Raw genomic sequence first — 22,583 nt, forward strand, 5'->3', positions numbered from 1 at the left:
TTGAGCCAAGGCCTGGAAAATGAATAGAGAAGATGGGAGAGGCTTTCCAGATTGAAGGATCAGCATGTGCAAGGTTTCAGGGCTGAAGAGAGCCTGGCACAAGTTCAGAACCCCAAATTCAGAACGGCTGGAGTATAGAACACAAAGAGTGTTTGGGGTGAGATTAGAGAGGGGTAGATGAGTTGGGGCCTTGTGGGGCATATGAAGGAGTTTGGTCTTTATTCTGAGAACCACTGAAGGATTTAAGAAGGAGAATAAGGATCAGATTTGCATTTTGAAAGGAGCACTTGTTCTGTGAAGCCAACAGAGTTATAGATAGTACACTTTCCTCTTAGAGCCATATTACCTTGTATGTACTTCTACTGAAGGGGCTTTTTTTTAACCTCTTTTGAGTCATGGACCCTTTTGAGAATCTGATACACCTATTTTTAGGGTTCTGTACTCAGAATGGTTGAATGGAACTTGATGTAGGTACTGTTTACAAAGATATGGGCAGAATTTAGGAAACCCAATATAGATGGTGAAGCACCCCAGACTAGCAAGAAACAGGGAACAGTTACCACCACTAAGCCTGAAAGACAAATGGGAACTCAAGAAGCTCTATAGCTGTGGCTGTAAGAGAGATAGCCTGTAAGAGCTATGGCCTTGGGCAGAGGCCACAGCTGGTGGGGAAATATATAGCCCTACTTTTCTCTCCCTCTCAGATTTCCTAGTGGTTCATCTCACTGGCCAAATCCAACTAAAAGCCCATGGGCCTCTAGTGAGCCCATCTGATGGTGACTGTAGAGGTCAGCTTCCTGGGACACAGAGCAGTATAGAGAAGATGTAATGGGGGAGCAAACAGGGAATGCCCAGTATGTATAGCTTTTATGATTAATTTTAAGGGAACACCTTGAAGGATATCCATGGATCCAGGCTAAGATCCTTTGCTCCAAAATGATACATAGCAAACTGCATTGTAGTTATTTGTCTGTCTTGTTTATTATACTGGAAGCTGCAGTGAGGCAAGAGCCTCACCCACCTCTGTGTTCCTGTGCCTAGCCTGTGCCTAGTATCTTACAGTCCATGTTTGTTGAACAAATGGACAGGCAGGTGGCAAGTGGGCTAAGTACAGTGAGGGCAGCTTGGTGTGGGGTTGTGCCTCAGTGATAGTCTTTCCCTGACTCTTCCTGGTGGGTTTTGGCATTAAGATATGATCTTAAAGTTGTGTTGGGGGTAGTTAGGCTGGTCCCCTTTCCCTAACACAGGGACCCTTCTACTTCCCTACAGAGAGGACAAAGAGAAGGTGCATCTAGTGTCTGTGCTATACTGTAGACCCAGGATTTGGTAGCCTCAGATCGTATTCCCAAAGCAGAATAGTCTCATTTAGGTCCACATCCATTAGCTGCACAAACAAGTTTATGAGGTCAACCAGGGAGCCTTGTGGCCACAGATACCATTTTGGCCAACATCAGCAAACGTTATAACCACATCTCCCACCAGATAATGAGTAAAACTTAATAAACCACTTCCAGAAGATAGGCAGAAACAAGGAGGAAGGAGGAGACCAGAAGAGAAATTTATTTTTAAAACCCAAAATGGACCCTCCAAGTCCCCCAAACCCATCTTTTTCTTCTTTTGATTTGGAGTAAAATTCTAGATGCTAATGTTCAGATATCCTATTCTGTCAGTTTTATCCACTGAGGAGTAATGACTTGGTTGTCAAAATGGGTATCCTATAGACATAGAAATAATCCTCGTTATATGCATATACACACATTGGTACAGATACGTGTATCTCCTTAGTTGGACAATTGGTTCCAGGCATAGAAACAAGACCCCTAGCATCAATGAGCACACCCACCTCTGAGATCTTGGTTTCTAATACCATTCTCCAGTAGAAGAGAACTGGGCTCCTTGGAGAAATGGCCATATCTAGGACTGGGAAAGGAAATGTACAAAATGATCCTAAAGAGGGTTATCAAGATGGCAGAGGAGGGGGATGCGAAGTTCACCTCTCCCAAAAAACACATCAAGATTACATCTACACGTGGAACAATTCTCACTGAAAACAAATGAGACTGGTAGAAAGACACTTATACAACCAAAGCTGTAAGAAAGATCCATATGGAATTAGGTCAGGACCACACCCCTGGGAGAGGACACAAAAAAGGAGGGGGATTACATAGGCCTTTTAGGGAGTGAGCAATTTGAACCACATATGGGCATCCCAGCCCTGGGATCTGACACAGGGAAGATGAGTCCCTTTAGTTGGTTTGAAAACTCCTGAAAACAAGGTGGATGAAGCACGTTGAAATTTCCCAGGATTCTGGCGAGTTTCCTGTGACTGCACCAACGACTGACTCTGCCCAAGCTAAGTGCTCACTTGGCTGTTCTTGCTCTGTGGTGCAGCTTGACACTAGGGCAAGAGCTGCCACGGCTTCTGGAAGAGTACAGGTGTGGGGGTTGGGGCGTGGAGCTGGCTCAGACCTGGCACAGCACCCAAACTGGGGTGAGGGCAGCCGTTACTGGTGCTCATGGAGGAGGCAGATCCAGAGTAATCTGAATTCTGACTTATGTGCTGGGGCCACTCCAGCACACGCCCCAGTCCACACCAGGTGCCCACTCTGAGCCCTCCTGTTCCAGCACTGCTGCCCTCTGGGGCAATTCTGGGGAAAGGGGGAGAGCACACAGAATAGAACCACCTCAGACCCACTCTCAGGGCCTCTGTTCCAGCAATCTGAGATCAGACCCCTCACCCAGTAGGGCAGTGATGGCCACTGAGCTGGGGGAAAGTCTGAGTCACACCCAGCTCTGGCTTCAGCCCCTCCATCTCCAGCCCATAACCTACCAAGGTGCTAGCTGCCAGCACACCCTGAGGAAAGATATGACTTGTGCTCATGTCAGATCCAGCTCTCCCACCAAAGCCACTGGGCACATGCAGACTATCTAGGGATGCTCCCACACAAGGACACCCCTTCAAGACCAGGATAGAGAACTGTTTCACCTAATTTCATAAAGACAGAAAAAGTTAAGCAGAATAAAAAGACAGTAAAAGTTGTTTCATTGAAAGAACAAGAAAAAAAAAAAAAACCTGAAAAAACAACTAATGAAACAGAGATAAATAATTTACCAGATGAATAGTTCAAAGTATTGGTAATAAGAATGTTAACTGAACTAGGGAAAAGAATAGGTGAACACAGTGGACATATTAACAAGGAACTAAAAAGTATAAAAAAGAACCATTCAGAACTTAAGAATACAATAACTGAAATGAAAAAACACACTAGAAGGAATTAACAGCAGACCAGGTGAAACAGAAGAATACACAAGTGGTCTGGAAGACAGAATAATGGAAACTACCCAATCAGAATAGCAGAAAGAAAACAAATTTTAAAAAATGAGAATAGATTAAGGGACGCCTGCAGAGTCAGACACGACTGAGCAACTGAACTGAACTGAACTGGAACAATATTAAGCATACCATCATTTGCATTATAGCGGCCCCAGAAGGAAAAGAGAGAGAGATAGAGGAGTCAAAAATGTATTTGATGAAATTATAGCTGAAAACCTCCCAAACCTGAGGAAGGAAACAGATAACCAGGTACAAGAAGCACAGAGCAGCCCACACCAGATGAACCCAAAGAGACCCACACTAGGTGTAGTTAAAATGACAAAAGTTGAAGATAAAGAGAATTCTAAAGGCAACAAGAGGGGGAGAAAAAAAAGTTATATACAAGAGAACCCCCATAAGGCTATCAGCTGATTTGTCTGCAGAAACTTTGCAGTCCAGAGTGAGTGGCCATGGTATATTTAAAATGCTGAAAGAAAAAAAACCTACAATGTATGATACTCTACACAGTAAGATTATCTTTTAGAATTGAATGAGAAATAACTTATTAGATGAACAAAAACTAAAAGAGTTCATCAATACTAAATAAATGTTAAAAGAGATGATCCAAAGTGGAAAGAAAATGCTATAAGAAGTAAGAATCTATAGGAAAGGAAAAATTTCAATAGTAAAAGCAAATATGTAGTGAAGGCTGAGGATGAACCACTTAACTAAGCTGGTAGGAAGATTAAAAGATAAAAAATCATAAAATTAAACATAACTACAGTGAACAGTGAAGAGATACACATGAAGATGTAAAATACACATCAAAAACATAAAACATGAGGGAGGGGCAGTAAAAAAGTGTAGCTGTTTTAGAATGTGTTTTAATTTAAATGAGTACCAGTTTGAAATAAATAAATACAGTTACAGATAAACATATATGAACCCCATAATAACCACAAATCAAAACCCACAACAGATATACAAAAATCAGAGAGAGAGGAAGACAAGCATTCCACTAAAGAAAATCATGAAACCACAAGTTAGGAAACTAAAAGAAGGAAAGGACAGAGAACAATTAATTACAAAAACCAGAAAACAAGTAACAAAATGGCAGTAAGTACAAAATATCAATAATTACTTTATATGTCAGTGGAATAAATTCTCCAGTCAAAAGGCATAGAATGGCTGATTGGATTAAAAAAGAATACCTCTCTATATGTGGCTTACAAGAGACTCACTTCAGAGCTAAAGACACACAGACTGAAAGTGAGAGGATGGGAAAAGATATTTTGTACAAATGGAAACAGTAATAAAGAGAAGGCAGTAATATCAGACAAAATGGACTTTTAAAACAAAGTCTATAACAAAGGACAAAGAAGGTTTTATTTAATGATAAAGGGATCAATACAAGAATATAAAAGGGGTATAACTTATTAATATATATGCACCTAGTATAGGAAAACCTAAATCTATAAAGCAAATATTAAAAGATTTAATGGGAAGATTCCCAGTGGCTCAGTGGTAAATAATTTGCCTGCAATGCAGGAGATGCAGGATATGTGGATTTAATCCCTGGGTCAGAAAGATTTCCTGGAGGAGGAAATGACAGTCTTTCCCAGCATCAGAGTCTTTTCAAATGAGTCAGTTCTTCACATCAGGTGGCGAAGTACTGGAGTTTCAGCTTCAGCATCAGTCCTTCCAATGGAATATTCAGGGTTGATTTCCTTTAGGATTGACTGGTTTGATCTTCTTGCTGTCCAAGGGACTCTCAAAAGTCTTCTCCAACACCACAATTTGAAAGCATCAATTCTTCGGCACTCAGCCTTCATTATGGTCCAACTCTCATGACTACAAACCATACAAACCGTAGCTTTGACTATATAGACTTTTGTTGGCAAAGTGATATCTCTGCTTTTTAATATGCTGTCTAGATTTGTCATAGCTTTCCTTCCAAGGAGCAATCATCTTTTAATTTCATGGCTGCAGTCACTGTCCACAGTGACTTTGGAGCCCAAGAAAATAAAATCAGTCAGTGCTTCCACTATTTCTCCTTATATTTGCCATGAAGTAACTTATACTTAGAACTGGACATGGAACAATGTTCCATGAACGTGAAGATCATTCAAAATTGGGAAAGGAGTACATCTATTTGTCACCTCCACTGTATAATCATAAGGGATTGCTACCTATTTTTATAAATCAAGTTTTATCAGAACACAGTTGCTCACTTTCATTTATGTATTATCTATCATCTATGACTGCTTTTCTGCTAAAATAACCAAGTTTGGCAGATTCATCAGAGACTAGACGATCTGCAAAGCCTGAAATATTTACTGTTTGGTCCTTTTCAAAAAAATTGCCAATCTGTGGTCTAGATCAAAACTTTTCAATAGAAATATAATGTAAACCATATATGTAATTCAAGATTTTCTGGTAGTTGCATTTTAAAAAATAAAAAGAAACAAATTAAATCAATTTTAATAATGTTTTTTTCCACCTTTGTGCAAAATATTTCAACATAAAATCACTGTTGTATAGTTAATTATATTTTAATGAGATATTTTATGTTCTTTTTCAAGTAAATGTTCAAAATCCAGTGTGTATTTGAACAATGCAGCTCAATTCAGACTAGCTGTATTCCAGGTGCTCACTAACCACATGTGGCCAGTGGGTACCTGATGGACAGTTCAGGTCTGCCTTCAGATCCTCCAAGGAGTGAGACCTGCCTCAGATTTTAGTGCAGAGGTCAGCCTTGACAAGGCCTTAGGCTATAGGGGAAGAGTTGTTCTATAGCTAACATACCAGTCCTCAGGGATCTTTGCTCTTTCCTCAGAAGATGGTTCAGCATAGAAAAGACAAATTTACTTTTTCCAGTTGCAAAATGTGGCAACCCCCCTGGATGTGTGCTGAGCCTGTACTTTTGGAATTTGGCATCCTCAGACCACCCTGCATGGATTACGGTGTTTCAGCTCTTCTGAGTCCCTTCTTTGGTGGTTAAAATCATCCACAAGATGGATGTCAGAGTCAGCATGACAAAGAGAAAGCTACCCACTTCCTTGACCCACCAGAGCTGAAGGGACATCATGCTGAAAGAAACGTATTTCAGCTGGATTCAGGCCTTGGGGAAACCCAGGTGAAACAGTTTTGGTTTCTTGTTCTTCTGAACCTCTGCCTTAGGGCACATAGTCCCTTGTGAGAACATGTTTGAGATCCATCTTTCCCCTGGTACTTCATCAGTTTATTTCTTTCCTACTTATATAGAGAGAAGAGGTCTTGCAGAATAAAATTTAAATGTGTATCCTTTTCATCACACATCCTGTGGTTCCCTTGATCCTGCCTCAAAATTTAGCTACCCTTTCCCCTACAATACTTACAGTCTTTTTTCCACCAGGGCCTTTATACAGGTTACATTTCTCATTTTGAATCATTCTTCTGTAAGTTGGCCTGTGACATCCTTTTTTACCATGAATGGATTTGCCTTAGTGAGCATTTAACCACTCAGCATATATTAACTCATAGTCAGCAAAAGAGTCTGAAGTACTTGCAGTAATTGGATGCAATCTCAAAAATGACAGAATGATCTCTGCTTGTTTCCAAGGCAAACCATTTAAAATTACAGTAATCCAAGTCTATGCCCCGACCAGTAATGCTGAAGAAGCTGAAGTTGCATGGTTCTATGAAGACCTACAAGACCTTCTAAAACTAACACCCAAAAAAGATGTCCTTTTCATGATAGGGGACTGGAATGCAAAAGTAGGAAGTCAAGAAATACCTGGAGTAACAGACAAATTTGGCCTTGGAGTACAGAATGAAGCAGGGCAAAGGCTAGTAGAGTTTTGCCAAGCAAACACACTGGTCATAGCAAACACCCTCTTCCAACAACACAAGAGAAGACTCTACACGTGGACATCACCAGATGGTCAACACCAAAATCAGCCAAAGATGGAGAAGCTCTATACAGTCAGCAAAAATAAGACCGGGAGCTGGCTGTGGTTCAGATCATGAACTCCTTATTGCCAAATTCAGACTTAAATTGAAGAAAATAGGGAAAACCACCATGACATAAATCAAATCCCTTACGATTATACAGTGGAAGTGAGAAATAGATTCAAGGGATTATATCTGATAGACAGAGTACCTGAAGAATTATGGACGGAGGTTCATGACATTGTACAGGAGGCAGGGATCAAGACCATCCCCAAGAAAAAGAAATGCAAAAAGGCCAAATGGTTGTCTGAGGAGGCCTTACAAATAGCTGTGAAAAGAAGAGAAGCAAAAGGCAAAGGAGAAAAGGAAAGATACACTCATTTGAATATCCAAAGAATAGCAAGGAGAAATAAGAAAGCCTTCCTCAGTGATCAGTGCAAAGAAATAGAGGAAAACAACAGAATGGGAAAGACTAGAGATCTCTTCAAGAAAATTAGAGATACAAAGAAATGTTTCATGCAAAGATGAGCACAATAAAGGACAGAAATGGTATGGACCTCACAGAAGCAGAAGATATTAAGAAGAGGTAGCAAGAATACACAGAAGAACTATACAAAAAAGATCTTCATGACCCAGATAATCACAATGGTGTGATCACTCACCTAGAGCCAGACATCCAGGAATGCGAAGTCAAGTGGGCCTTAGGAAGCATCACTACGAATAAAGCTAGTGGAGGCGATGGAATTCCAGTTGAGCTATTTCAAATCCTAAAAGATGATGCTGTGAAAGTGCTGCACTCAATATGCCAGCAAATTTGGAAAACTCAGTAGTGGCCACAGGACTGGAAAAGGTAAGTTTTCATTCCAATCCCTAAGAAAGGCAATGCCAAAGAATGATCAACTACCTCACAATTGTACTCATCTCACACACCAGCAAAGTAATGCTCAAAATTCTCCAAGCCAGGCTTCAACAGTACATGAACCGTGAACTTCCAGATGTTCAAGGTAGATTTAGAAAAAGCAGAGGAACCAGAGATCAAATTGCCAACATCTGTTGGATCATCAAAAAAGTGGGAGAATTTCAGAAAAGCATCTACTTTGGCTTTATTGACTATGCCAAAGCCTTTGACTGTGTGGATCACAACAAACTGTGGAAAATTCTTTGAGAGACGGGAATACCAGACCACCTGACCTGCCTCCTGAGAAATCTGTATGCAGGTGAGGAAGCAACAGTTAGAACTGGACATGGAACAACAGACTGGTTCCAAATTGGGAAAGGAGTACGTCAAGTCTGTATATTGTCACCCTGCTTATTTAACTTATATGCAGAGTACATCATGAGAAATGCCAGATTGGATGAAGCACAAGCCGGAATTAAGATTGCTGGGAGAAATATTAATAACCTCAGATATGCAGATGATACCACCCTTATGGCAGAAAGCAAAGAACTAAAGAGCCTCTTGATGAAAGTGAAAGACGAGAGTGAAAAAGTTGGCTTAAAACTCAAACATTCAGAAAACTGAGATCATGGCATCTGGTCCCATCACTTCATGGCAAATAGATGGGGAAACAGTGGAAATAGTGGCTGACTTTATTTTTGGGGGCTCCAAAATCACTGCAGATGGTGACTGCAGCCATGAAATTAAAAGATGCTTGCTCCTTGGAAGAAAAGTTATGGCCAATCTAGACAGCATATTAAAAAGCAGAGACATTACTTTGCCAACCAAGGTCCATCTAGTCAAAGCTTTGTTTTTTCCAGTAGTCCTGTATGGATGTGAAAGTTGGACTATAAAGAAAGCTGAGTGCCAAAGAACTGATGTTTTTGAACTGTGGTATTGGAGAAGACTCTTGAGAGTCCCTTGGACTGCAAGGAGATCCAACCTGTCCATACTAAAGGAAATCAGTCCTGAATATTCATTGGAAGGACTGGTTTTGAAGCTGAAACTACAATTCTTTGGCCACCTGATGCAAAGAACTGACTCATTTGAAAAGACCTTGATGCTGGGAAAGATTGAAGGTGGGAGAAGGGGACGACAGAGGATGAGATGGTTGGATGGCATCACCCACTCAATGGACATGAGTTTGAGTAAGCTCTGGGAGTTGGTGATGTCGACAGGGAAGCCTGGCCTGCTGCAGTCCATTGGGTGGCAAAGAGTCGGATACGACTGAGTGACTGAACTGAGCTGAACTGAACTGAATCACTCGGTGCCTGGCAGTGTTCCAGGTGCTGGAGATAAGGTGGTGAAAAGAATACAACCGCTGACAATCAAGTGGGAGGTACATGCTCTTAGAATCACAATTCTGTACAAGGCAAGATATGCAATGACCTGCATATGGATGCTCAGAGAAGAGGGGAAGATGAGAGAAAGGGAATGCCTCTTGTTCTCAGATTCAGTGCACAGCCACCAGCTCATGATCTACTTTTTTTTCCCATAGGCTAAAGCCCAGAAAGTCCTGCAGAAGCTGAGCGACGTGCAGGAATTATTTCACAAGAGACAAATGAGTCTGATGAAACTGGCAGCCAGACAGACTCGCCCAGTGCAACCCGTGGCCCCCCATCCTGAGTCCTCCCCAAAATGGGTGTCACCAAAAATCAGCCAGCCCTCCACCTTGGGTGAGTTATTTGGGGAAGGAAGTTGTGTGGTTTTATGTTTCATCCATGCTCATGAGGATTTAGATTATGCTTATTTAAGATGCATAATGGTCACTGTTTCAACAGATATTATATAAGATATGGAATAGTACAGGCATTGAAGACTTATAAATTTAGGTAAAACTGAATGCCTGGATGCCAGGAGAAGTTCACAGTCTAGTAGAAGAACAATATAAATGCATGAATAGGATTAGCATAAAAAAAGCTTCATTAAAAACCTTTAAAAGGCCAACAAGATTCTGTTAGCAAAAGAGTGGTAAAATTGGCTCTTTGAAAAAAATAAAAAGATGAGTCCTTACATCAATCCTCCATGGTCTTGATTACTATAGCCTACTAATAAGACTTGAGATTAGGTAGTATAAGTCTTCCAACTTTGTTATTTTTCAAGATTGTTTTGGCTATTTTAGGTCCTTTTCATTTCCATATAAATTGTAAAATCACCTTTCAGTTTCTTCTGGGATGAATATGTAGATCACTGAATGAATATATAGTTCAGTTTGGGGAGAACTTTTATCTCACCAATGTTCAATCTTTCAACTTATAAATGTTATAATGTTCCATTTATTTAGGTCTTCTTTAATTTTCCTCAACAATATAGTAGTTTTGAGTGTAAAGATCTTAAATATGTCATGTTTTTAAAAAGCTGTATGATAAATGGAATTTACCATATATAACTATTATCAATAGGAATATATTTCTGTATAGAAATGTAATCATATCACCTGTAAATAAGGACAGTTTTACTTCTGTTTCAGTCTTTACGCTTTTTTCCTCCTTGCCTGATGATAATGGCTGGAACTTTTAGTAGAACGTTGAATAGAAGTGTTAAGATCAGATATCCATGATTCTTCCCAGTTTGTAGGGAAAGAACTTATTGTTCACCTTGAAGTATATGTTAGCAGTAAGTTTTTCACAGATGTACTTTATGAGATTGAGAAAGTTCCCTTCTATTCCAGTTTGTTAAGAGTTTTATCATGAATGATTGTTGAATTTTTCAGATGCTCTCTTTGGTGCATATAGTTAGTTACTAGTAGTTGCTCAGTAGTGTCTGACTCTTTGCGACCACATGGACTATGGCCCTCTGCCGCCGCCGCGGCCAAGTTGCTTCAGTCATGTCCGACTCTGTGCAACCCCATAGACGGCAGCCCACCAGGCTTCTCCGTCCATGGGATTCTCCAGGCAAGAACACTGGAGTGGGCTGCCATTTCCTTCTCCAACGCATGAAAGTGGAAAGTGAAAGTGAAGTCGCTCAGTCGTGTCTGACTCTTAGCAACCCTACGGACTGCAGCCTACCAGGCTCCTCCATCCATGGGATTTTCCGGGCAACAGTACTGGAGTGGGGTGCCATTGCCTTCTCCCTGTGGCCCTCCAGGCTCCTCTATCCATGGAATTCTCCAGGCAAGAATACTGGAGTGATTTGCCATTTCCTTCTCCAGGAGATCTTCCCAACCAAGGGATCAAAATTGCTCGCTTTTGTCTCCTGCATTGGCAGGCAGGTTCTTTACCACTAGTGCCACCTGGGAAGTGCTATGTATGATTTTTCTCCTTTATTGGTTTATATGGTGGATTACAGTGATTTATTTTTATATGTTAAAACAATCATGCATTCTGGGTAAACATGCTTGGATATTTTATATATATATATAATTTGTTGCCACATATATTTTGAAACTCATTGAGCATGCACAGATTCATAATTATTTTATCTTGCAGATATATTGGCCCTTTTATAATAATGAAATATCATCCTTTCCCTTCTTATCTTTAGTAATAGGCCCTATATTGAAGTCTACTTTGTCAGATATTAATATTGCCATTCCAGCTTTTTATGCTTAATGTTTACATGATACACTTTTTCCATTCTTCTATTTCTGACTTTATTTTTAAAGTATATTTCTTATACACAGCTTTACTTGGGTCTCCCCTTTTAAAAACATTATGTTAACTTCTATCTTCTAATTAGAGTGTTTAATTGATTTTACATAATATGTAATTATTGATATAGTTGGATTTAGAGCTACTATTTCATTATTTGTTCTCTATTTGTCTCATACTTTTTTTATTCCTCTTATCTCCTTTCTTGACTTTTTTGAGGTTAGCCATTTTTTAGTATTCTATTTTAATTCCTCTACTGACTTTTTACATCAGATCAGATCAGATCAGATCAGTCGCTCAGTCATGTCCAACTCTTTGCGACCCCATGAATCGCAGCACACCAGGCCTCCCTGTCCATCACCAACTCCCGGAGTTCACTCAGACTCAGGTCCATCGAGTCAGTGATGCCATCCAGCCATCTCATCCTCTGTCATCCCCTTCTCCTCGTGCCCCCAATCCCTCCCAGCATCAGAGTCTTTTCCAATGAGTCAACTCTTTGCATGAGGTGGCCAAAGTACTGGAGTTTCAGCTTTAGCATCATTCCTTCCAAAGAAATCCCAGGGCTGATCTCCTTCAGAATGGACTGGTTGGATCTCCTTGCAGTCCAAGGGACTCTCAAGAGTCTTCTCCAACACCACAGTTCAAAAGCATCAATTCTTCGGTGCTCAGCCTTCTTCACAGTCCAACTCTCACATCCATACATACACACATACCTTTTTGCATTGTTTTTCCCCCAGTGTTTCTTCTAGGTATTACCATGTGTATCCCTAATTTCTCACAATCTACTTTAAATTAATATTGTAGCACATTGTGTAAATACAGGAAATTTGCACCAGTATAGTTGCATATGCTGTTTAATCATCTTCTGTGCTATTCTTATCCTAAATATTACGTCAACATATGTTACATACCCCAATATTGTGTTATAATTTTTGCTTTAAACAGGAATATATCTTTCAACAAAATTTGGGGAAAGGATGAAAAAAGGAACAAATATATAGATAATTTTATATTTACTTCCTATTCACCATTTCTGATGTTCTTTATTCCTTATTGAATTACCATCCTGTATTTTGTCTCTTCTGGCTGAAAACCTTCCTTTGGCATTTCTTGTTTTGCAGGTCTGTTTGCAACAAGTTCTTTCAGTTTTTATTTATCTGAAAATTATGGGGTCTTTTGATAACTCTCCATTTAATACAATTTACAGTCCCTGTCTCCTACCACATATTAAGCTTTTTAGAATTAAAAAGTTGATAACAGTTCAGTGTTATAACTTTAGTGTTTAGTTCACTAAACTCACAGTTTTGTGAATTTCTTTCCAGAATTTTTCATACACACACACATACATACACATGTACACTCAGACACACTTATGCATGCACACCACAGATACACACAGACATGCACACACGGAGACATCTTTGGATGGTTGGAAACAGGGCTTGGTTCTCCTGACCTCTTATATAGGGCACTTTCCCAAAGCTAATTATAATCCTTTATATGACTTTGCTTCCCTCATTATTATTATTATTATTATTTGGATTTCCCTCATTATTTTAAAGGACATATATTTGTTACAAATAAACAAAGCATGATGATAAATTGTTTCTTAGCCTTTCAAACACAAGACTTCACAGTAATTAATGATCCTAGGATCCACAGATCTTTGACATGTCTGAACAGGTACTGTGGACTTTGGTCAGGCGATTTGCTTATTTTGTATAATGCTCCTATGCTTTTGTTTTGGAGATTAACCACTGAGTGTGGATTCTAGCTGGTTGACAACAGGATTGTCGAACACATTCATCTGACTCCTTAGTAACTGAGTCCATGCCAAGATAAAGTATTATATTTCACAGTGTAAGGAACATGGTCAGGGCCACATAGAGGTGGGAGCTGGAATCTCAGCTCTGACTCTTGGTAGCCAAGTATCTTGGGTACTCTGAACCTCTCTGAAGTACACAAGGAACGTGAAAACATTCTTTTGTGGCATGTGTGCCCATTTGTGTCTGACTCTTTGCAACCCCATGGGCTGCAGCCTGTCAGACTCCTCTGTCCATGGTGTTTTCTAGGCAGGAATACTGGAGTGGCTTGCCATTTCCTACTCCAGGGGATCTTGCCAACCCAGGGATTGAACTTGCATCTTCTGTGTCTCTTGCATTGGCAGATGGATTCTTTACCACTGTGCCACCTGGGAAGCCCCCTTCTGTGGCTATGCTGCTGCTGTTGCTAAGTCACTTCAGTCGTGTCCGACTCTGTGCGACCCCATAGGTGGCAGCCTACCAGGCTCCCCCGTCCCTGGGATTCTCCAGGCAAGAACACTGGAGTGGGTTGCCATTTCCTTCTCCAAAGCACGAAAGCGAAAAGTGAAAGTGAAGTCGCTCAGTCGTGTCTGACTCTTCGTAACCCCATGGACTGCAGCCTACCAGGCTCCTCCGCCCATGGGATTTTCCAGGCAAGAGTACTGCAGTAGGGTGCCATTGCCTTCTCCGTCTGTGGATATAATAGTAGCTAAAATATACTGAGTGCTTACCAAGACCTAAACACTTTGTGCATATTAATTCACTAAGGCCTCACACATACATACATACTCTTCAGTTTAGTTCAGTCGCTCAGTCATGTCTGACTCTTTGCGACCCAATGAATCACAGCACACCAGGCCTCCCTGTCCATCACCAACTCCCAGAGTCCACCCAAACTCATGTCCATCGAGTCGGTGATGCCATCCAGCCATCTCATCCTCTATCGTCCCCTTCTCCTCCTGCCCCCAATCCCTCCCAGCATCAGGGTCTTTTCCAATGAGTCAACTCTTCTCATGAGGTGGCCAAAGTATTGGAGTTTCAGCTTCAACATCAGTCCTTCCAATGAACACCCAGGAACTGATCTCCTTTAGGGTGGACTGGTTGGATCTCCTTGCAGTCCAAGGGACTCGCAAGAGTCTTCTCCAGCACCACAGTTCAAAAGCATCAATTCTTCAGCACTCAGCTTTCTTCACAGTCCAACTCTCATATTCATACATGACCACTGGAAAAACCATAGCCTTGACTAGACGGACCTTTGTTGGCAAAGTAATGTCTCTGCTTTTGAATATGCTATCTAGATTGGTCATAACTTTCCTTCCAAGGAGTAAGTGTCTTTTAATTTCATGGCTGCAATCACCATCTGCAGTGATTTTGGAGCCCAGAAAAATAAAGTCTGACACTGTTTCCACTGTTTCCCCATCTATTTGCCATGAAGTGATGGGACCAGATGCCATGATCTTCGTTTTCTGAATGGTGAGCTTTAAGCCAACTTTTTCACTCTCCTCTTTCACTTTCATCAAGAGGCTTTTTAGTTCCTCTTCACTTTCTGCCATAAGGGTGGTGTCATCTGCATATCGAGGTTATTGATATTTCTCCCGGCAATCTTGATTCCAGCTTGTGCTTCTTCCAGCCCAGCGTTTCTCATGATTTACTTTGCTATAAGTTAAATAGGCAGGGTGACAATATACAGCCTTGATGTATTCCTTTTCCTATTTGGAACCAGTCTGTTGTTCCATGTCCAGTTTTAACTGTTGCTTCCTGACCAGCATATCGGTTTCTCAAGAGGCAGGTCAGGTGGTCTGGTATTCCCATCTCTTTCAGAATTTTCCACAGTTTATTGTGATCCACACAGTCAAAGGCTTTGGCCTAGTCAATAAAGTAGCTTGAACATCTGGAAGTTCATGTTTCACATATTGCTGAAGCCTGGCTTGGAGAATTTTGAGCATTACTTTACTAGTGTGTGAGATGAGTGCAATTGTGTGGTACTTTGAGCATTCTTTGGCATTGCCTTTCTTTGGGGTTGGAATGAAAACTGACCTTTTCCAGTCCTGTGGCCACTGCTGAGTTTTCCAAATTTGCTGGCATATTGAGTGCAGCACTTTCACAGCATCATCTTTCAGGATTTCAAATAGCTCAACTGGAATTCCATCACCTCCACTAGCTTTGTTCATAGTGATGCTTCCCAAGGCCCACTTGACTTCACATTCCAGAATGTCTGGCTCTAGGTGAGTGAGAAAACCATCATGATTATCTGGGTCATAAAGATCTTTTTTGTACAGTTCTTCTGTGTATTCTTGCCACCTCTTCTTAATATCTTCTGCTTCTGTTAGGTCCATACCATTTCTGTCCTTTATCGAGCCCATCTTTGCATGATATGTTCCCTTGGTATCTCCAATTTTCTTGAAGAGAAAGTACCGCACAATTGCACTCATTTCACATGCTAGTAAAGTAATGCTCAAAATTCTCAAGCCAGGCTTCAGCAATACGTGAACTGTGAACTTCCAGATGTTCAAGCTGGATTTAGAAAAGGCAGAGGAACCAGAGATCAAATTGCCAACATCTTTGTTGGATCATCGAAAAAGTGAGAGAATTTCAGAAAAGCATCTATTTCGCTTTATCGACTACACCAAAGCCTTTGACTGTGTGGATCACAACAAACTATGGAAAACTTACAGAGATGGGAATACCAGACCACCTGACCTACCTCCTGAGAAATCTGTATGCAGGTGAGGAAGCAACAGTTAGAACTGGACATGGAACAACAGACTGGTTCCAAATCAGGAAAGGAGTACATTAAGGCTGGCTTAAAATTCAACATTCAGAAAACGAAGATCATGGCATCTGGTCCCATCACTTCATGGCAAATAGATGGGGAAACAATGGAAACAGTGAGATACTTTATTTGGGGGGGCTCCAAAATCACTGCAATTGGTGACTGCTGACACAAAATTAAAAGACACTTTCTCCTTGGAAGAAAAGTTATGACCAACCTAGATAGCACATTAAAAAGCAGAGACATTATTTTGCCAACCATAGTCTGTCTAGTCAAAGCTATGGTTTTTCTAGTAGTCATGTATGGATGTGAAAGTTGGACTATAAAGAAAGCTGAGTGCTGAAGAATTGATGGTTTTGAACTGTGTTGTTAGAGAAGACTTTTGAGAGTCCCTTGGACAGCAGGAGATCCAACCAGTCCAGCCTAAAGGAAATCAATCCTGAATATTTATTGGAAGGACTGATGCTGAAGCTGAAACTGTAATACTTTGGCCACCTGATGTGAAGAACTGACTCATGTGAAAACACCCTGATGCTGCAAAAGATTGAGAGCGGGAGGAGAAGGGATGACAGAGGATGAGATGATTGGATGGCATCACCACCTCAATGTACATGAGTTCGAGTAAACTCTGGGCGTTGGTAATGGACAGGAAGGCCTGGCATGCTGCAGTCCATGGGGTCACAAAGATTGGACATGACTGAGGACTGAACTGAAGTGAACTGAAGCTAAGGCTCTTTGATAATGTATGCTTCATACGTGGAAGAGCAAAACTTGAGTTCTGGCAACATTGCTCCCACGTCCTTGCCTTTAACTTCACTGCTGTACTTAACAGAGTTAAGGGGAAGTGGTTCTCAGTCATGGGTATTGCCAATCAGTATATGCATTTCTAGCTTCCTGTTACTATGCCTAGAATCATTCAGGTTACAGAGATCCTGCAGAGAACGAGGAGCCCAGTGGGTTGTCCATTGTTATAAAATAGATTCAGCAGTCATACAACCTGGGGCAGCTATCTGTGCACTTCACTACAGATTTCAATGTAACATGTTTAGAAAACCCGCAGAAAGATCAAGGGGGCTTCCAGTTGACTCACAGAGGCTTGGGAGGGCCTCTGGAGGCAAGACAGTCAACCTCCATCAAGTCTGCCACACATAAGCATCCGGGTGGTATTGGTGACATTAGGTGGATGACATTTTGGCCACCAGACCTAGAAATGCTCATATCCTGTCCTGGGTTAATCGCATGTATCCTGTGAGTTTCCCAAAGGGACTGTATATACAAGGGTGGTGATGGTGACCAGTAAGAACGTAAAGTACCACTTACTTACTAGTCTTGTAGTCATTACCCCCAGGGCAGCCTTCTGGTAAAACTGGGTTAGAAAGCTACAAATCTAACCAGGGCTTCTCCTCCCCAAATCCCAATCTTACTGCCAAATGACCGTGGAGGTTGAAGACGGCTATTTCCCAGGTGTCTTAGTGCCTGGTGGGAAGGAGAGGAGGGAGAGAGAATGATTGAGAGGTAAGAGTAGGAGCAAGCCTGCCCAATTTCCTCCAGACTCAGCAGATTCTTCACACAGTCATCCTGTCCACTAATAAATGCAATTGCATCAGTTCTGGAATGCAACTGTTAGATCATTAGGTTAGCAACAATTTCTATCCTCTTACATAATCATAGTGTGTTTAAATGGTAAGATTTTAGTATTTTTCAAATTTTCCCTTAATAATCACTAATTAATTACCTGTATAATGGAAAGAACACACTCAGCAGAATGTGGTACCTAGAATTCAATCTTCCAATCCAAGAACAACATCAAGTGCAATGTCATACATTGCAAATGAAAATGCTAAAGCATCAGTGTATAAACAGAACCCATGAAGCTTAGAATAGTTAAGGAAGACTTCATGAAGAAAACAACTTTTTAACTGGGCCTTAAAAATGGGAATGATGGAAACTATCATTTTTACCACGTTACCTTGATTGGTTGCAGTTTGATTTTTTCTCTTTGGATCAAGTGCCTGGGATCAAGGACTCTTTCTTTTCTGCATCTCATCTTCACCTCCAATTTCATCTACTATTTTGAAAATCACTGTAGCAGCTCAATTAAGCTTTGTTAATCAACTACATCAGCATGATCCAAGTCAGGCTAAGTGCTCTGAGTTATTAGCCAACTGGCCAAATTAATGGCAGGTTTCCTTTATCTCTCTAGTTCCTCATCAGAAAACATCTGAAGAACCTTATGCAGAGACAGATTTAAACTCAGAGGAAAAGGAAGATGATGAGACTAAATCTGAAGTCAAGGTAAGATCACCTTTCCTTTACTGATAGAAATTTCTGACATGTATAAGAGTGCTGCCATCAGTCAGTCAGTTCAGTCGCTCAGTCGTGTCCGACTCTTTGCGACCCCATGAATTGCAGCATGCCAGGCCTCCCTGTCCATCACCAACCCCCCGAGTTCGCTCAAACTCATGTCCATCGAGTCGGTGATGCCATCCAGCCATCTCATCCTCTGTCGTCCCCTTTTCCTGCTGCCATAATTATCAATAAACCAATAAATTGTGTTTCCCTATTTTATATCTATCGTCACCCCCAGAAGATGTGCCCATAAAGGCACATAGCACAGTTTAGCGCTCCTAAGAGATGAGCTTTGTCGAATTGCTTCCTTTTCTTAATTGCAGCTAAAAATGAAAAGCCGTTTGGTCATACATAACTGGGGCTTCCCAGGTGGCGCTAGTGGTAAAGAACCACTAGTGCAGGAGACAGAAGAGACATGGGTTTGATCCCTGGGTCAGGAAGATCCCCTGGAGGAGGGCATAACAACCCACTCCAGCATTCTTGCCTAGAGAATCCCATGGATAGAGGAGCCTGGCGGGCTACAGTCCATGAGGTTGCAAAGAGTCAGTCACGACTAAAGCAACTTAGCATAGCACATACAGCATAATGTACATGATTGTTGGTAGATAATGTTTTATTGAAGAAAAAATCATTTTATTCATGCCTATAATCTGACTTCATATTTAAAATTGGTAGAACAGTGTATGCTTTATATATATATATAAGAGCATGACAAAATTGCATACAGCTACACATACACACACACACACACACACACGCACAGCTGATGAACTCTGAATAAGCACTGTGGATTGTGCCAAAGTCATTTTCTTGCTTTTAATACTATACTCTAGTTGTGTGAGATGTTAACATTTGAGGAGGTTGGGGGAAGAATTCATGGGACTTACCTGTACATTTATTTGTAAACTCATGTGAATCTGCAATTATTTCAAAATAAAAGTTTTTTTTTTTTTTTAATAAGCATAAGCTTTGGAATCTGGCAGACCTAGATGTAAGCAATATAACCTCTCTACACCTCAGTTTCTCATCTATAAAACTGGTAATAACAACAGCTACCTCCTGAATTATGAATTATGAATATGTATTGTTGTTTAGCAACCCCAGAACAGATCCCCTTTCCTCTGCCTCACTGAAAAATTAAATATCTGGCTGACTCAATGGTTCTGAAACACAAGCCAGTAGACTGTGGGCTCAAATGTACTTCACCAGTAGTTCATATTCATCATTCCTAATGTGTCCAAATCTAGGTCCCCCCAACAGAGAATCCACTGACCATTAAGGAGTCAGGCAGAAAGCAAGTCACAGGCTTTTCTTCCTGGAGGCACATACAATGTGGGAACTAGTTCCCAGCAGACTTTTCCTAGAAAGTTGCATTCGTCTGTGTTTGTTCAGCCATCCTTCTGTATTCCAGGCAGACGAGGGCACTGTTATTGCTGTTTTAGCATCCCTGATAGTTGTAGGTATTACATCACCATGTCTTCCAGAGTTAGCAAACAGTTTGCAACTTCATACAGTCTTATACAAAAAATTTTTTTTGTCAATGTCTTTGTCTGGTTTTGGTATCAGGGTAATGGTGGCTTCATAGAATAACTTTGGGAGTGTTTCTTCCTCTTCAGCCTTTTAGAAAAGTTTGAGAATGATCAGTGTAAGTTCTTATTTGTATGTGTGGTAGAATTCCCCAGTGAAGCCCTCTGGTCCTGGACTTTTGTTTGCAATGAGTTTTGATCATTATTATTATTATGGATTCTATCTCACTTTCAGTGATCAATCTTCTCAGACTATCTATTTCTTCTTGATTCAGTTTTAGTGGGCTGTATGTTTCTAAAAGCTTGTCAATTTCCTCTAGGTTGTCCAATTTGTTGGCATATAATTATTCATAGTATCATACAGTCTTGGTCAAACATTTTTTGAAATGGGCAAATGTAAATAAACTTCACCTGACTTAACAATCATGAAGTCTGTGAAATCATTAAGTTATATAAAAAGGGTTTAACTATGATCACCTTCAAAACTGAGCATCAATCTACCCTTTTCTGTACCCTGATCTCCAGAGAATGTCATCTTTGAAGGTGAGGTCTGTGTCAAGTGCATCAGAGCCCAGATTGGGTACCTGAACTCATATGTCATTGCATTGACTCACAATGTGATTTCAGCTCATTTAATATCTCTGTGACCTACTTTGCCTATCTTTAGACAGCATATTTATGACCTGCAAATTTTTTTGTTATTTATTTTTAATTGAAGGATAATTGCTTTACAGTATTGTGTTGGTTTCTACCAAACATAAACATGAATCAGCCATAGATTTACAATACTTGATAAAGATGCCATGGGAGTTGTCAGTATGTAAAGGTTCTCATATGTAAGAATTCAAATTAGAGTAAATTATTTCAATAATTATAAACAATATGAGTGCTATTGTTTTATTTGCTGTAAAAGAAAAAAAAAGGAAATATTGTCAGTAAAATAAAGCACATTTCCTCAGGGAAAACCTCAAAGTATTTAAGGCCAAAGGTTTCCATAAGCTATATTTATCATTTACTCTGATACTGCTGCTGTTACTGCTAAGTCGCTTCAGTCGTGTCTGACTCTGTGCGACCCCATAGACAGAAGCCCACCAGGTTCCCCCGTCCCTGGGATTTTCCAGGCAAGAACACTGGAGCGGGTTGCCATTTCCTTCTCCAATGCATGAAAGTGAAAAGGGAAAGTGAAGTCACTCAGTCGTGTCCGACTCTTCGCGACCCCATGGACTGCAGCCTACCAGGCTCCTCCGTCCATGGGATTTTCCAGGCAAGAGTACTGGAGTGGGGTGCCATTGCCTTCTCTGACTCTGATATTACATACTGGTAAAAATAAACAGTGCAGGAACAGGGGTGGCTATAGACAGAGGCCAACAGGGTTGGAAATGTTGAGTAGGATTCAGAAAACTCTGACCACCAAACCTCTGATTTCTTCCTTCTTCTGCTGTGCTGTTTGTTTAACTCAGGCTCCAAGCCCATCCTGCTAAGATGCTTGCTCCCACTGGGTTTAGGCAGACCACCAACAGCAGAGGTCCTCCTGAGCAGACACAGGTACAGGCTATCGCCATCCTTCTGTGCTTGTGTTGCTTTTTCCCTTGCTGTTGCCTTGTTTAGGCATTTAATGAAGGGCTTTTCTCACAAGAACTTATATGTTAACAGTCAAGGTAGAAAAGCAAGCAGAGTAGGAACAGAGGCTGCCAAACTTCCTCATTTTGGAGAACAGTGGCATGTCAGACTTTTGCTTCTAAAGCCCACAGCTATGAGAAGAGTAAGCAGAATCCACAGTCATGAACAATATAAGTAGGAAGATAGGAGATTTGTGCACTAAAGCCCCAAATCCTGGACCTAGAAATCAATTTAGAATCAGTAAAGGCAATTAGTGTTTCCCAAGGTGGGTGGTATAACCAGGAAAATCATCATTCTAAAATATGTAAGAAAACTAGTAAGAAAAAAGGTAAATTAGAAAAGAAGGTTTAGACACATGCCTGGATTGTTCAAAACAGGGACAAGGAAGTTGAATGACACCAAGAACAATCACTGATGCTTGTGTTTTATGGCCACTGTCGAAAGCAGATGACCAGGATAGGAGAACACGCATCTGCCTCCAGGTAACAATTCCGACATCTTTTAAGCCTTAGGCCAGGAATTCAAAGATGAAACGAAGCCACAGCCAGTCTAGGAGACTGAATCATAAGGTTGTGATAAATGTTCCTCCTTGCCCTCAAGAGGAAATGCTCATGGGTGGAAAAAAAAGCTTTAAACCCAAATCTTCATGATTGCTGCTGGAATACTGATACTACCTGCAGGTAAGATCATGATACAATTTTATCATCATCAGAGAATTCATTCCCAAAAAAGGTGTCCCCTGT

General features: G+C 40.8%; 1 protein-coding gene across 1 annotated transcript in view; it reads left to right on the plus strand.

Annotated features, from left to right (window-relative positions):
• The window catches only part of MCF2L2 (MCF.2 cell line derived transforming sequence-like 2), a 209,737-nt gene that overhangs the window by 69,323 nt on the left and 117,831 nt on the right, over nt 1-22,583 (plus strand). The window contains exons 13-14 of the mRNA XM_055570098.1: nt 9,679-9,856; nt 18,549-18,640. Of these exons, the coding sequence (XP_055426073.1) occupies nt 9,679-9,856; nt 18,549-18,640 (270 nt within the window). The remainder of the gene's footprint in view (nt 1-9,678; nt 9,857-18,548; nt 18,641-22,583) is intronic.

The sequence above is a fragment of the Bubalus kerabau genome, chromosome 2 (assembly GCF_029407905.1).
Source record: "Bubalus kerabau isolate K-KA32 ecotype Philippines breed swamp buffalo chromosome 2, PCC_UOA_SB_1v2, whole genome shotgun sequence".
NCBI classification, from domain to species: domain Eukaryota; kingdom Metazoa; phylum Chordata; class Mammalia; order Artiodactyla; family Bovidae; genus Bubalus; species Bubalus kerabau.